At 45.7% G+C, this 13,999-nt stretch overlaps 1 protein-coding gene across 1 annotated transcript in view; it reads left to right on the top strand.

Moving 5' to 3' along the window:
* Positions 1 to 651: 651 nt before the first annotated feature.
* TTL (tubulin tyrosine ligase) overlaps positions 652 to 13,999 on the top strand; it is a 44,730-nt gene continuing 31,382 nt past the window's right edge. The window contains exons 1-3 of the mRNA XM_025354837.1: positions 652 to 1,000; positions 3,754 to 3,832; positions 11,689 to 11,921. Of these exons, the coding sequence (XP_025210622.1) occupies positions 844 to 1,000; positions 3,754 to 3,832; positions 11,689 to 11,921 (469 nt within the window). The 5' untranslated portion in view covers positions 652 to 843. The remainder of the gene's footprint in view (positions 1,001 to 3,753; positions 3,833 to 11,688; positions 11,922 to 13,999) is intronic.

Below are 13,999 nucleotides of genomic sequence, written 5' to 3'. Positions count from 1 at the left end.
AGGGACTTTTAAGAGTCACTTTCCGCCGTTCATAAGGGGAAATCGAGGTCCGGAGAAGGGAAAGCAAGTGGCTGAATGCCGGTAAAAGGCAGGAAGAGAGCGAAGCCCAGGGCTCCAGGGGGCCGGTTCGGGACCTGCTTCCACCAGCAGAGTCTAAGGTCATCCCCTTGGCCGTGCGCCACCCCGGTCTCAGCCGAAGGAAGGCGCACTCGACCCAAACAAAACCGACGCTCCGAGTCTCCGTAGTCGTTAAGCAAAGAGGAAGGGGAAGCGCTTCTTCCCTAGGCCACAGGACCGGGCCTTAGAACTTTTGGGTTTTATCCATAAAAAGTCCTTTGGCAATAGAAGAAAAACCCAGACAGAAATCTGCAAACTGGGATCTTCCGCCGGCCCCGCCCTCTGGCTGCGACCCTGAGCTTGGGAGGAACCGCCCCAGGCCCGGACTCTGGTCCCACTGCACAGTCCGCGCGCTGCAGTAAAGCCGCGCCCACCGCCGCGGGTCCCCAACCCTGCGCCGCCGCCGCCGCCCCGCGGAGGGTACGAAGAAGGCGCCCCGCGGCCCACGGGCCTCTCCAGAGCGCGGCGGGGCCGGGCCGCGCGGAATCACGGGCCAGAGGCGGGGCCGCGCCGGGGTGGGCGGGCGTGCTAGCGGCGCTTTCCACTCCGGCAGACGCGCGGGCGCCCGGGCGCGGCGCCGCCGGCACCGGAGAGGCACGGCAGCCGGGGCGGGCAGCGGCAGCCGGGCCGCGGCGGGCGCCCGGGCGGGATCGGCGCTGAGCCGCCTTCTCGGCCGGCTGGTCCCTGCGGCGGCTGCCCGGCGGCCCGGGCGCGCGGCCCTTCGCCATGTACACCTTCGTGGTGCGCGATGAGAACAGCAGCGTCTACGCCGAAGTCTCCCGGCTGCTTCTCGCCACCGGTCACTGGAAGAGGCTGCGGCGAGACAACCCCAGGTTCAACCTGATGTTGGGAGAGAGGAACCGGCTGCCCTTCGGGAGACTGGGTGAGCCCTTCCCAAATTCCTGCCTGCCCTCCCCGGAACGGCCCTGCGCGCCTCCCGCGGCCCGTTAGAACCACCGCTTTTGTTTTTAAAGGTCATAAATCTTCCCCTTGGTCGCTTTTTGGGCGTATCAAAAATGGGATTCAGAAAGATCGAAACCTGTCGTTTTTAATGCTTTCTTGTCTCTTAGCTCGGATTTAGAGTCGGAGTCGCGGTGCGGCCACTCGGGGCCGCAGCTGCCTCCTGACAATGACCGGTCCCTGCAGCCCGGGAGACGTCGGCCGCCGGGGCTGGGACCTGACGCGGGAGTATAGCGGCTCCCCCGGGCCGACGCCTCCAAATCGGGCCGGTCCGCTGCGCCTAGAGCGGCGCGGGGCGCGGCTCCGCAGAGCCGGCGGCCGGCGTAGGCTGGAGTCATCTTGCAGCTCTTCCTCACTGAGAATTTCTCCCTGCTTGGCGTGGGCGCAGGGGGCGGGGGAGCTGAAGGTGTTGAAACCCCTGAGGCTTCTGCCACCCGAAGGGGCGGAGGAACGGTCAGAAGATTTAGAAAAGATCCCTGGATTCCAAAAGCAGGAGTTGCAGAAGAGACCCTAGCCCAGGAAAGCGTGTAGGGGTGTCTGATTATAAACCTTTCCTTAGTTTCACCAAATAACATGTTTTCGCAGTTCTGCATTGGATTAAGGTCTTACATGAATCTGTGTTTCGCCCTCCCTCTCTTCCCTGTTCTCCCCGAGGGAATTACCTTCATCCACATGGTTGAAGCTGGCTGGGCACCACCATACTCACTTGTAGGAAAACGCAGGAGATAGGAGGGGACTAGCGGCTCCTTTGTAAATGATGTCATCCAGAAGTTGCCCAGATCAGTTCAACTCACATCCCATTGACCTGAGCATAGTCTCATGGCCTCCCTCTCTGCACAGTCATCTGGGAATTGGAGCTTCTCTCTGGGGAGCCATGTTCCTTGCCAGAATTCACCAGAGGTGGGGGCCAATTGTATTCCAAAGACAAGGGAAAAATTGTTACAGAGGAAGAGTCAGCTCTACCTTGGAGGACAACCCAGAGAGAGCAGTGTTCTATGTCCAGGAGAGGAAACAGTTTTTAGAAATAGGTGTGGTCAGAATTCGAATGGGTAAAAACTGAATATAGGCCATTTGGAATTGACTGGTCATTGGTGAGCTTCCATAGACAGAGCCTTTGGGGGGCGAGGGGGGCTGTGTAAAACTCAAATCGTTGGAGGAATGAAGAGCTGCAGTGTAAAGTTGCTCAATTTTTTTGATAGTACCTGGGACAACTTTTCATTGGTATACAAGTTTATGATGTAGAATGGTGACTCCATGGAAGGACCCATTTGAACACCCAGGAATCTCAGAATATGGAGACTGTGCTTGGAGACTCCCTTTTGTTAACCGGTGTCAGGAAGACCCTAGCGAAGAGAAGACATGATCCTAAAGGAGACGAAGAGAATTGCTTATAGTTGAGAACAATTATTTCTTCCTTGCATTGTCCACTTCCCTTTCCAGACTTCCTGACATCCCTCTATATTCTTGGCAGTGCCTGGCTGTGAAAGCTTAGGTGGAATCCTAACATTAAAAACAACAAACATGGCTCCGCCCAGGCAGGGGTAGGAGTGACTGGCATTACTCTGGTGCTTAAGCCTTGGAATGAGAAGCAGAAGCCTACAGAATTTGAATCCTGTACAGATACCACAAATTCAGGAGATGATCAGTAAACGTTTGAGCTGTGTGTTTGTGTGTGTATGTGTGTGTTGTTTTTTTTTTGTGACAGAGTCTCACCCTGTGGCCCAGGCTGGAGTGCAGTGGTGGGATCTCGGCTCACTGCAACCTCTGCCTCCCAGGTTCAAGTGATTCTCATGCCTCAGCCTCCCAAGTAGCTAGAAATACAGGTGTGCTCCACCATGCCCAGCTAGTTTTTGTGGTTTTAGTAGAGACGGGGTTTTGCCATGTTGGCCAAGCTAGTCTTGAACTCCTGATCTCAGGTGATTCACCCGCCTCAGCCTCCCAGAGTGCCAGGATTACAGGCATGTGCCTCAGTGCCCGGCTGACAACACTTCTTATTTTTAATAAAAATTTGTTTTTCTTTGTATCCTTTCTGCTCTAATTTTCTAAAAAAGGCCACAGGTAATAAGAGCTGTTGAAAATTAGTTTCCCTGTGGAATGAGGCACAGAAGAAAGCTCTCAGGGCTTCTGATCTTATACACATGGCTTTTCCACTACCTTCCTTCACCTCCTAGAAGCTTGCAGAGATACACTTGCTTGAAACCAGCATCATTCTGGTTCTCCTTCCTTCCTTGGTGTAGAAAACCAGGTTACGGATGTGGAAAGCATGACTGTTAAAGTAGCCTTACTGTACAGAGTGACAAGTCTGTATGTGTTAAGCCTGGAGGGGAATGCAGCGTGCAGTCAGGGAGAGGTGAAATGAAAAATACCCTCAATACCCTCTACCCTAATAAGAAAACACAAACAAAGGTAGCAGCAGCCTTGGCAAGCCTACGAGGTTGATACTATAATATCCATTGTGGGGAGACGGAAGGTTGCCAGCGGGATACGGAGAGAAAGAGGGTCCCTGGGGACAGAGAAACAAAATTGTTCCATTTTCCATTTTATAACAGCCAATCCTGAGATGAGAGAGAGAAAAGCTGGGCGTGACACAGCTGTCCTCTCTCCTGCTTGCTGCTGCTGGCACTGTCATTCCCCACCTGTCCTGTGTCCCTTCTGAGCCTCCTCTTTCCTTCCTAGGTCACGAGCCCGGGCTGGTACAGTTGGTGAATTACTACAGGGGCGCTGACAAACTGTGTCGCAAAGCTTCTTTAGTGAAGTAAGTGTTAAGACTGCTGTTTTCCATGTTTTACCTAAATGAAGCACTTAGGCAAAAATGTGGGGTTGTTTAAAGGACAAACATGCTTTTATTTTAAAAGCCAACAAATATCAGTTCAGAAGCTTCCTCTAAGCTGCTTTGGTTGCAGTCCAAAACATGGTGCTTGATAAAGCCTGTCTGTCTCTGAGGCGAGGCTCCTAGAAGCAGAGCCTGACTCAGGGTCTCCTGTGTAAGTAATTTTCCTGGGGTAGGGTTCTTAAGAGACACCCATTGGGAAGCAAGGACAGGGCAGGGCACGGGGAGAACCAAGTAAAGAGGTGGTTTTAGCCAAAGTCTTGCCTCTCCCGACTCCAAGGAGCACCGGAGTGAATGGCACCTCAGAGTCGTCACATTTTGAGCAAGGACCAGGCCTCTATGCTCCAGTATCAGTCAGCCATCGGCTGTGGGAGGAGATGGAGGGCTTAGCTTTGCAAGCATTTCTGGGCACGGTCTGGTCCCTGGAGAAGGACATATATAGCCCTTAGCATGCATCTCTCATGGCTGCAGCGGGTCCCTCAGAAAGGATATCTGGGCAGGGTATAAGAACATCCACTCCACTAGCCATCTCCGAGCAGCTGGATTATGGCTTGGTATCACCACGGTATCACAAAGTGGAAGGAGACAGTGTTAGACAACGATTAAGATCTAGGGTCAAAAGTGTAAGTTTTCACCCCAGCTCTTCCTCTCACTAGCTTGGGCAGATCTCCTCATCCCTCTAAGCCTCAGCGCCTCCCTCGTAAGGCTATTATGAGAATTAAATAAGGTGATACGTGTAAAGTTTATATAGCACAGTGGGCTGGTGCATAATGAGTATGTGATACTACCTTAATTTTCTTGGCTGTCAAATGGGGAAATAATAATAACTACCTTAGGTTGTTACGAGGATTAATTGAGCTAATTTAGCTAAGGGCCTTGAAGAGTGCCTGTCTTGTTCATACTGTGTAAGTGAAAGCACTCCCTATTATTGCTGTTAGTATAGTTGTCGTTGCTGTTGTTATTTCAGTAGGGAAACACTGGGTCAGGCCACTAAAAATCAGGGCTGTCGTGGGCCTCCAGTATTCTTTCCATGATGGCTGGTGAACATGTGTGTGTAGCCAGGTCCTGGGAGATATGACTCAATGCAAAATGCTCTTTTCCCACTAACATTTTTTTCTGGGCTCTAGATTTTTAGTAGGTTGGGTGCTCACAGGAACATTTCTGCTTTTTGTTCACTCATTGGCCCTGGTAACTTACGGAGCCACTCCTCCCTATGATGGATTTATCAGGATTCATCCCACTCCTGAAGGAGTGTGAGGCTTCCTAAAGTCATTTTGTGACATGTTTTATATTTAGAATGCAAATGACTGTTACACTGGAATCAGAAATAGAAATGGGACATGCTTGTTTGTTCAGATTATTCACTTAGAAATTCTTATTAAATATTTGTTAAACCTTTTCTGCTATGATTTTTCCCCTAAAGACAAAGTAGGAAGCAGAGGATGCCGTAAAAAAATAATGGTCTCCATATTTGCATATGTCACAGTTATAGTGAAGCAGAGTGAGTCTAGGGCTGGAGTCGTGACCAAGTGTGATACATACCTGTGACCTTGGAGAGCATCAGAATCTCAGTGTCTCATCTGTAAAATGGGGATGGATGGTGGTGACAGTACCTGCTCGTTGCCCCTCGGAGGCATGCAGTGTGATCCGTGATAGCACCTTGTAATGGTGACATGACCTATGCAGACCTATGCATCATGCTCGTCAGCTTCCATCTTTGTCTCAGTTGTCCTGTGAGGGGTTTGTAGTAGTTCCGTGATATGATGGTTCCCTTTATCCATTTGTCTCTCTCCCATGATTTTGTATGGCTTGAAAGGGCTCCAGAGAGTTAGAAATAAAGTCTCCTTCATTATATAGGACAAAATGGCAGCTCAGAGAGAACAGCCGGGTTGCCCATGGCTATAGTAGCTCCTATTAAGCCAGGACAGTTTTAATCTGCACAAATGGGACCCCTGGCCATTGTGACTGTGCACCCTCAGGAGGCTTCCCAGAGCCTTGGTGGGGTTCAGTGCAGGACCCTGTGCAGCCCAGTCCTTCCTCCTGTCACTCAGGGAGTTTCAGAAATTTCACTGAGGCCTCAAGGCCATAGTCTTAAAACCCTGCGGGGCTTTTCTTCTCCTGGTGCAGATCAGAGGCTGTCTTTTCCTCTCCTGAACATTGCTGTTTTATAGATGTAAGTAAATCTCCATTTCTGATTACTTCCCAAATGGGCCCATGAGGAAATGGGACAAAAGCAAAGGACTTCCTGCAGAGCCTGGTCTTGGTTCTGTGCAGGAAATGAGGGCTTCCAAATCAAGGTCATCTTACAGACCAGCACTGTCCAACAGAAATAGGATGCTACCCACATATGTAATTATAAACTGCCTAGTAGCCACATTAAAATAAGCGCAGAGAAACGGCTGCAAGCCGGGCGTGGTGGCTCACGCCTGTAATCTCAGCACTTTGGGAGTCTGAGGAGGGCAGATCACCTGAGGTCAGGAGTTCGAGACCAGCCTGGCCAACATGGTAAAACCCCATGTCTACTAAAAATACAAAAATTAGCTGGGTATGGTGGTGGGTACCTGTAATCCCAGCTGCTTGGGAGGCTGAGGCAGGAGAATCGCTTGAACCTGGGAGGTGGAGGTTGCAGTGAGCTGAGATGGTGCCACTGCACTCTGGCGTGGGAGACAGAGTGAGACTCCTTCTCAAAAAAAAAAAAAAGAAAAGAAAAGAAGCAGCTGCAATTAAATTAATAATTTATTATATTTAAATAAATCCAAAATGTTATTTTGACATGTAATTAATATAAAAAGCTATTATGTTCTTTTTTTTTCATTTGGAGTCTTCAAAATCTGATGTGAATTTTACATATGTAGCACATCTTAATTCAAACAGTAAATATTCATTGGAAAGCTTTGATCTGAATTTAGATTAGATAAAAAATATGTGGTTGAAGAAGTAGATTTATGTACTCAGGTTGTACATACAAGTTTTTCAATAACTTTGAATGCCAGAAGATCTATTTCCTTTAATATTGCATGCACATTTTCAAAACCAGTTCATCTTTTCTAGAGGAATTGATTTGACTATGAAGTAAAAGCTTATTTTCAAAATAATGTCCAAGTAAATTCACCAACTCTTGTGTTAGTTCAATATTGTAAATATCAAATTCAAAGATGTATTGAATATATTGAAAAGTAACTCTAAATTTATCAATATCAACAAAGTGTTCTTCAGATTACTTTTAGTTTTTGCAGCCAATTTTCATAATGCTAATTGTAACATTAATGCTAATTGTAACAATTAACATTTTTTGCATACTGAGTCATGTTATAAAAATATGTGAAATCATTATTATCAACTTATATTATGAAGTTGAAACATAAATTCTCAAACCTGTCTGGCTGGGTCGTAAATAAGGTCTTCTTTTCCCTTTCTTGGAGCTTTAAATTTAGCTTGTTTATATGCAGTATGTAGATAGATAAGAAAATGCAAATGACAGTCATTTTTTATTTTGATTATTGACATGATGAATTACTGAGTGAAAATAATGATTTGAGAAACATTCCTTTTATTTTCAAGAAAATCTGAATTGGAGTTGAAAAGTAAATCTTTATTTAAAAAAACCCCCCTCTCCATCAGTGAATACTTGCAGAGAACACAGTATCATTAAATTCATTATCTTCTGCTTCCAAGAACTGGAGAATCATCTAGTATATACAGAACCATTTTAACAACTGTATCCATGACACTTAGAGTCTGCTTCAGAAAACCTAACACAAGGCCGGGCGTGGTGACTCATGCCGGTAATCCCAACACTTTGAGAAGCCAAGGCAGGTGGATCATTTGAGGTCAGGAGTTTGAGACCAGCCTGGCCAACATGGTGAAACCCCGTCTCTTCCAAAAATACAAAAAAAAGTTAGCTGGGCATGGTGGTGCGCACCTGTAGTCCCAGCTACTTGGGAGGCTGAGGCACAAGAATCGCTTGAGCCGGGGAGGCAGCATTTGCAGTGAGCTGAGATTGTGCCGCTGCACTCCAGCCTGGGCGACAGAACAAAACCCTGTCTCAGATAAACAAACAGAAAGCAAACCTAACACAAATGTTTTCAATATGTAACACATAATGCCATGAAGCAGATGTTTCCAACATGTGTCATACAATAAAATGAAGTAGTAAAGGAAACAATAGTCTACTAAAATCTTAGTAAATCCTCTTTTTTTTTTTGGAGATGGAGTTTTACTCTGTCGCCCAGGCTGGAGTACAGTGGTGCTATCTCAGCTCACTAGAACCTCCGCCTCCCAGTTCAAGCGATTCTCCTGCCTCAGCCTCCCTAGTAGCTGGGATTACAAGCACCCACCACCACGCTCGGCTAGTTTTTTGTATTTTTAGTAGAGACGGGGTTTTACTATGTTGACCAGGTTGGTCTTGAACTCCTGACCTCAGGTGATCCACCTGCCTCGGCCTCCCAAAGTGCTGGCGTTACAGGAGTGAACCACTGCGCCTAGCCATAAATCCATATTTTAATACAACCTAGCTGAAGTCCTATCTGTCATGTTAGAAAGTAATTTTTTGCATGTAGGTAAAATTCTGTGACAGACGTAAAAGATTTTAAAATATCTATACTATGAGGTTTTATGTGTGTGTGTGTGTGTGTTTTAGATGGAGTCTCTCTCTGTCACCCAGGCTGGAGTGCAGTGGCGCGATCTCGGCTCACTGCAATCTCCACCTCCTGGGTTCAAGCAATTCTCTTGCCTCAGCATCCCGAGTAGCTGGGACTACAGGCAACTGCCACCACACCTGGCTAATTTTTTTGTATTTTTAGTAGAGACAGGGTTTCACCGTGTTAACCAGGATGGTCTTGATCTCCTGACTTCGTGATCTGCCCACCTCGGCCTCCCAAAGTGCTGAGATTACAGGCATGAGCCACCATGCCCGCCGAGTTTGATATTTTTTAAGCTGAAATTTGACAGCATTTTTTCATATATTTGGAAATCCTTTGAGGCAAAACATCCAAAGTATTAATTGGACAGCATCTTTTATGTCACACAGTTCACCTAAAGCTAAAGAAATTACTTAATATTTTTCTTTTTTTTTTTTTTTTTTTTTTTTTTTTTTTTTTTTTGAGACGGAGTCTCGCTCTGTCGCCCAGGCTGGAGTGCAGTAGCGCGATCTCAGCTCACTGCAAGCTCCGCCTCCCGGGTTCCTGCCATTCTCCTGCCTCAGCCTCCCGAGTAGCTGGGACTACAGGCGCCCACAACCGCGCCCGGCTAATTTTTTGTATTTTTAGTAGAGACGAGGTTTCACCGTGGTCTCGATCTCCTGACCTTGTGATCCGCCCGCCTCGGCCTCCCAAAGTGCTGGGATTACAAGCGTGAGCCACCGCGCCCGGCCGAAATTACTTAATATTTTTCAAATTTTGAGTCAATCTCTGATTGTTAGAAAGGTTTTGTAGTCTGTGGGCAATTGTGACTCAGCTGAAGATTGTTCGTTTTTTGTAAATTATATTTTTAAGTCTTTTCCTTAAAATAGTTTTTTTAAAACCACATTTGCATCTAAAATGGTTTTCTTTTTGTGTAAGAATCCAAGCCATTTTATAGTTGCCCAAAATTATAAACTCAGACTCTGTTAAACATTTGCTTAAAAATATGTTGGCTATTATAATTTCAGCCACTAGTTTCATTAATTTTTTTGAGCATTGAGAGGAAAATACTTACCAAGTTTATTATGTATTTGCTAAAAAAGTCTCCTTTACACAACCGTTTTTTCATTTTACTTTGACCACAGCCTATTGCAGTCACCATTTCTTGTGAATCTGTGGTGCATCTCCTTTCAGTTTTTTTTTTTTTAAATCTCTTACGGTCCTTGTCATAGTTCTAGTTTCTGTCATAGTTCTAGTAGCGTCCCTACTCAGTTAAAACTTTGTCCAAATATTTTTTTAACTAGGAAGAAATTCTGTTTCACCTAAATTACCAACTGTGGTGTACGTAGCTAGCACTGTAACTCATGCTCTCTGCGTAATAAACATATCATAATGTTTCATCAGTGCACAGAAATAAATCACTAGAACTGAATCAATCTATTGTCCCTGAATAGAATAGCGATGTGTTTGTGTGTGATACTAGAAATGACACATGGCCCTGACGTGCATGCTGCAATGCAACAATAAAGTGAAGTGTTATCTCACCATATCAATAAAGTTGTGCTTAATGGAAAAATATTTTATAATGTGTCCCTTTTTTAATTAAAGGCAAATTAAATTTTAGGCCTGGCATGGTGGCTCATGCCTGTAATCTCAGTGCTTTGGGAGACCAAGGCAGGTGGATTACCTGAGGTCAGGAGTTTGAGACCAGCTTGGCCAATATGGTGAAGCCCTGTCTCTATTAAAAATATAAATATTAGCTGGGCATGGTGGCAGGCGCCTGTAATCCCAGCTACTTGGGAGGCTGAGGTGGGAGAATTGCTTGAACCTGGGAGGTGGAGGTTGCAGTGTGCCAGGATCGTACCACTGCACTCCAGCCTGGGCGACAGAGTGAGACTCTGTCTCGAATAAAAAAAAAAAATAAGCTTTAAATTCAGTTCCTGAGTCACATTGACCACATTTCAAATGCTCAGTGGCCATATGTGGCTGACTACTGCCCACTGGATGGGACAATGCAGATACGGAGTTGAACTTTCAGTGAGTTAAAAATATGTTTATTTTGTTCCTTGAAGTTCAAGTAGCTTTTCAGTTCTTTCCCTTTCGCTTTAAAATAAATTTATTTTTAATCTCTATCTAAAATGTCATTATTTCCACCATTCGTTCACAGACTGGGTTTTGTAGGTGAATCTTAACATGGACTTGGCATTAACAGTTCTGTTCTAAACAGCAGAGGGAGCACAGCTCAGGGAAGGCCAGTGGATGTCTGTGGGCAGGTTCTTCCCTGTCTCTGATTCCTGGAGAGTAAGAGCAGGTTTCCAGTTAAGACTTGGGGGTTTTGTAGTAGCTTGAGCTGTTAAAAAAAAAAAAAGAAAGAAAGAAAGAAAGACTTGGGAGTTCGGGGTGCATGCTGGCTGGTCCTCACTACCTTTATGATCTTAGGAAATTTGCTTCTCTGTGACCCAGTTCCTAATTTGTGAAATGTGATACCAGTGCCTCTAGCTCCAGGGGTCTGATTGCAGAGTAGATGCAGTGGGAAGCTCCTGTGTGCTAAGGGCCTTGCCTCACTTTATCTGCTGTGGTGTTATGGTATTTGGGGAGCAGGAGGTATATTTCACTATGACCACTGGTGTCCTGTGTTCTGTTAGAAAGATAACCTTTTTTATTCTGTCACCGAAGCCAGCCTGAGCTAAAAGCAAGAAAAGAAGGGCTTTAAAAAGTCTTCTAATTCAGATTCCTACATAACCTTTTCTCCTATAGAGAGTTGGGCCAGGGTAGTCTTTTTGCTACTTAAATTTTCCTCTCTTCCCCATTTCATTTTTTAGTATGGGTCTGGCTCCACAACATATGTGTTGAAAAGGTATTGGCTCAGGATTATGTCCAGTGAAGCTTCCTTAGAGATGCATTTTAAAACGAGCGAAAGTGTTGGACATTAAGCCTTTTGAATTAACTGGGGTATGCCTTTAAAGTTGTATCTAACAGCTCTGTGCCCCCCCAGTAATGCATTTGAGCTTTGTCCAGGGAGACTAAGAGCAAACAGAGGTGTTAGAAGACTGAGTCACGCTTTGCCTCCTGGAAGATCTCTGGGGGAAAGCAGTGGCGTTTCTGAAGGGAGTGACAAAGCACACTAAGAAGGGAGGCTGACCCTCTTCTGTCATCTGCCAGGCTAATCAAGACAAGCCCTGAACTGGCTGAGTCCTGCACATGGTTCCCTGAGTCCTATGTGATTTATCCAACCAATCTCAAGACCCCAGTTGCTCCAGCACAGAATGGAATTCAACCACCAGTCAGTAACTCAAGGACAGATGAAAGAGAATTCTTTCTCGCTTCCTATAACAGAAAGAAGGAGGATGGAGAGGGCAACGTTTGGATTGCAAAGTCATCAGCTGGTGCCAAAGGTGAGTTGGCACTGCTGTCCCCTCCTCTGTTCCTGGTAAGTTGTTCCTATTGTGATGTATTTAGATGAACGACCCTATTGTAATCTGAATCGTTGAAGGTGGAGACCGTGTCTAGTTACATAGTTATAAATACCCATCTATGTACCGATGCCTTCTAAATGTATATCTCCAGTATAGGTCTTTTCCTTTAAGCTCTAGATCCATTGACACCCTCACCGTCTCTGAAAGGCATTTCAAACTGAATACATCTGATACAGAACTTTTCATTTCCTTACCAACTTTGCCCATGCCAACCTGCTCCTCCTTCACGCTTTCCACTTAGTATATGATCCCACTCTTCACTCAGTCTCTGAAGCTTAAAACCTAGGATTCATCCTTGACTATTCTATTCTTTACAATCTACTCCTAATGCATTAGCAATTCTTGCTAGCTCTACCTTCAAAATACATTCTGAATAGACTATTTCTTGCCATTTCCACTGCTTCCCCTCTAAATCAAAGCCCCCGTTCTCTTTAGTGTGTGTAACTGCAGAGCCTGCTCTCAACCAGTTCTCCTTCCGGACAATGATGTTTTCAAAACATAAATCTAATCATGTTACTTCCTACTTGAAACTTACCAGCTGGCTTCCTAATGCAATTAGAATGGACTCCGGATTCCTAATGGTAACCTGCACCATTTGACATTTGCCCGTATCTCTGATCTCATCTCCTTCTATCCTCAGCTTTGCTCTCTGGACTGTAGACACAAAGACTGCCTAGTATCTCTCAAATATTCCAAACTTGTCTCTGTTCCTAGAATGTGCTTACATAGTTTGTTTTGTTTCTCTCACCTCAGATGCTGGCTCATCAGGGAAGGCTTTTCTAATCTGAAATAGCCTCTGTGTCCTTTGCTTTCTTTCCCTTTCCCCTGCCTCATTTACTTCCTGGCATTAACCTCTTCCTGGCACTATACTACTCTGTCCATCTCTCCCATTGTTGTGTAGGCTTCACACAAACGCAGACATTCTGTCTTATTCATCCTTGTACCTTCCTCGTAGGCACTCAACAAATATGTGTTGAATGAATGCGTGTAAGGGGTAAGGTTTATAATATTAAATCAGGCTGAAAATAGAGGCAGTTCCCAATGTAATGAACACATAAACAGTCTCTGTCTATGACTGCCCTCATATGCTCTTTATAAAACCATTCCGGCTGGGCGCGGTGGCTCACTGCCTATAATCCTAGCACTTGGGGAGGCTGAGGCGGGCGGATCACGAGGTTAGGAGATCGAGACCATCTTGGCTAACATGGTGAAACCCCATCTCTACTAAAATTACAAAAAATTAGTCAGGCGTGGTGGCAGGCGCCTGTACTCCCAGCTACTTGGGAGGCTCAGGCAGGAGAATGGCGTGAACCCAGGAGGCGGAGCTTGCAGTGAGCCAAGATCGTGCCTCCAGCCTGGGTGACAAAATGAGACTCTGTCTCATTCCATTTTGAACTCATTTCTTGTATTGCCTTGGAAGACATCTGGCCACTGGTACTCATTTCTATTCTGGGTAGAAAGGACCTCACCTTCTTTTCCACCAACCATGAGACAGGAAGGCCTCACCTGGTATTCTGAAAGGGGGAGAGTTGGACTCTTGCCACAAGCCAGGTACCTCACCTACTTCTCTCTCCTTTCTTGGAACCTTTTCTCAACTACTGCCGCCCAGCGTGGTTCCAGTGGTAAATGACGGAATTGGAAGAGGAAATAGACATTCATGGTACTCCAGAATCCTCCTGTGGGTTTGGGATTGGAGTCAGTATGGCCACTGTGAGGACACCTGGGTGATTCCTGGACCCTCACCAAGGCAAGACTCAGAGGGACACCTAGCAACAGGGGGAAGTCAAGAGAGAATAAAATGCCACACGAAGACTTTTTGCTTTAGGAGCTGAGGAGATAAGTGATATATATTTATTATGTTTGGGAACTATAAAATGAAACCAATAGGATGAATGAATGACTTTTATTCTTGTTAAGCATTTATTTGGTACCTACTACATGCTTTGTATAGTTGACTCAACCTTCAAACTCTATCCGTTATGAAGCCACTGTTTACT

The sequence above is a fragment of the Theropithecus gelada genome, chromosome 13 (genome assembly GCF_003255815.1).
Source record: "Theropithecus gelada isolate Dixy chromosome 13, Tgel_1.0, whole genome shotgun sequence".
NCBI classification, from domain to species: domain Eukaryota; kingdom Metazoa; phylum Chordata; class Mammalia; order Primates; family Cercopithecidae; genus Theropithecus; species Theropithecus gelada.
The sequence above is the reverse complement of the archived record's forward strand: the minus strand, read 5'-3'. Positions and strand labels throughout refer to the sequence as shown.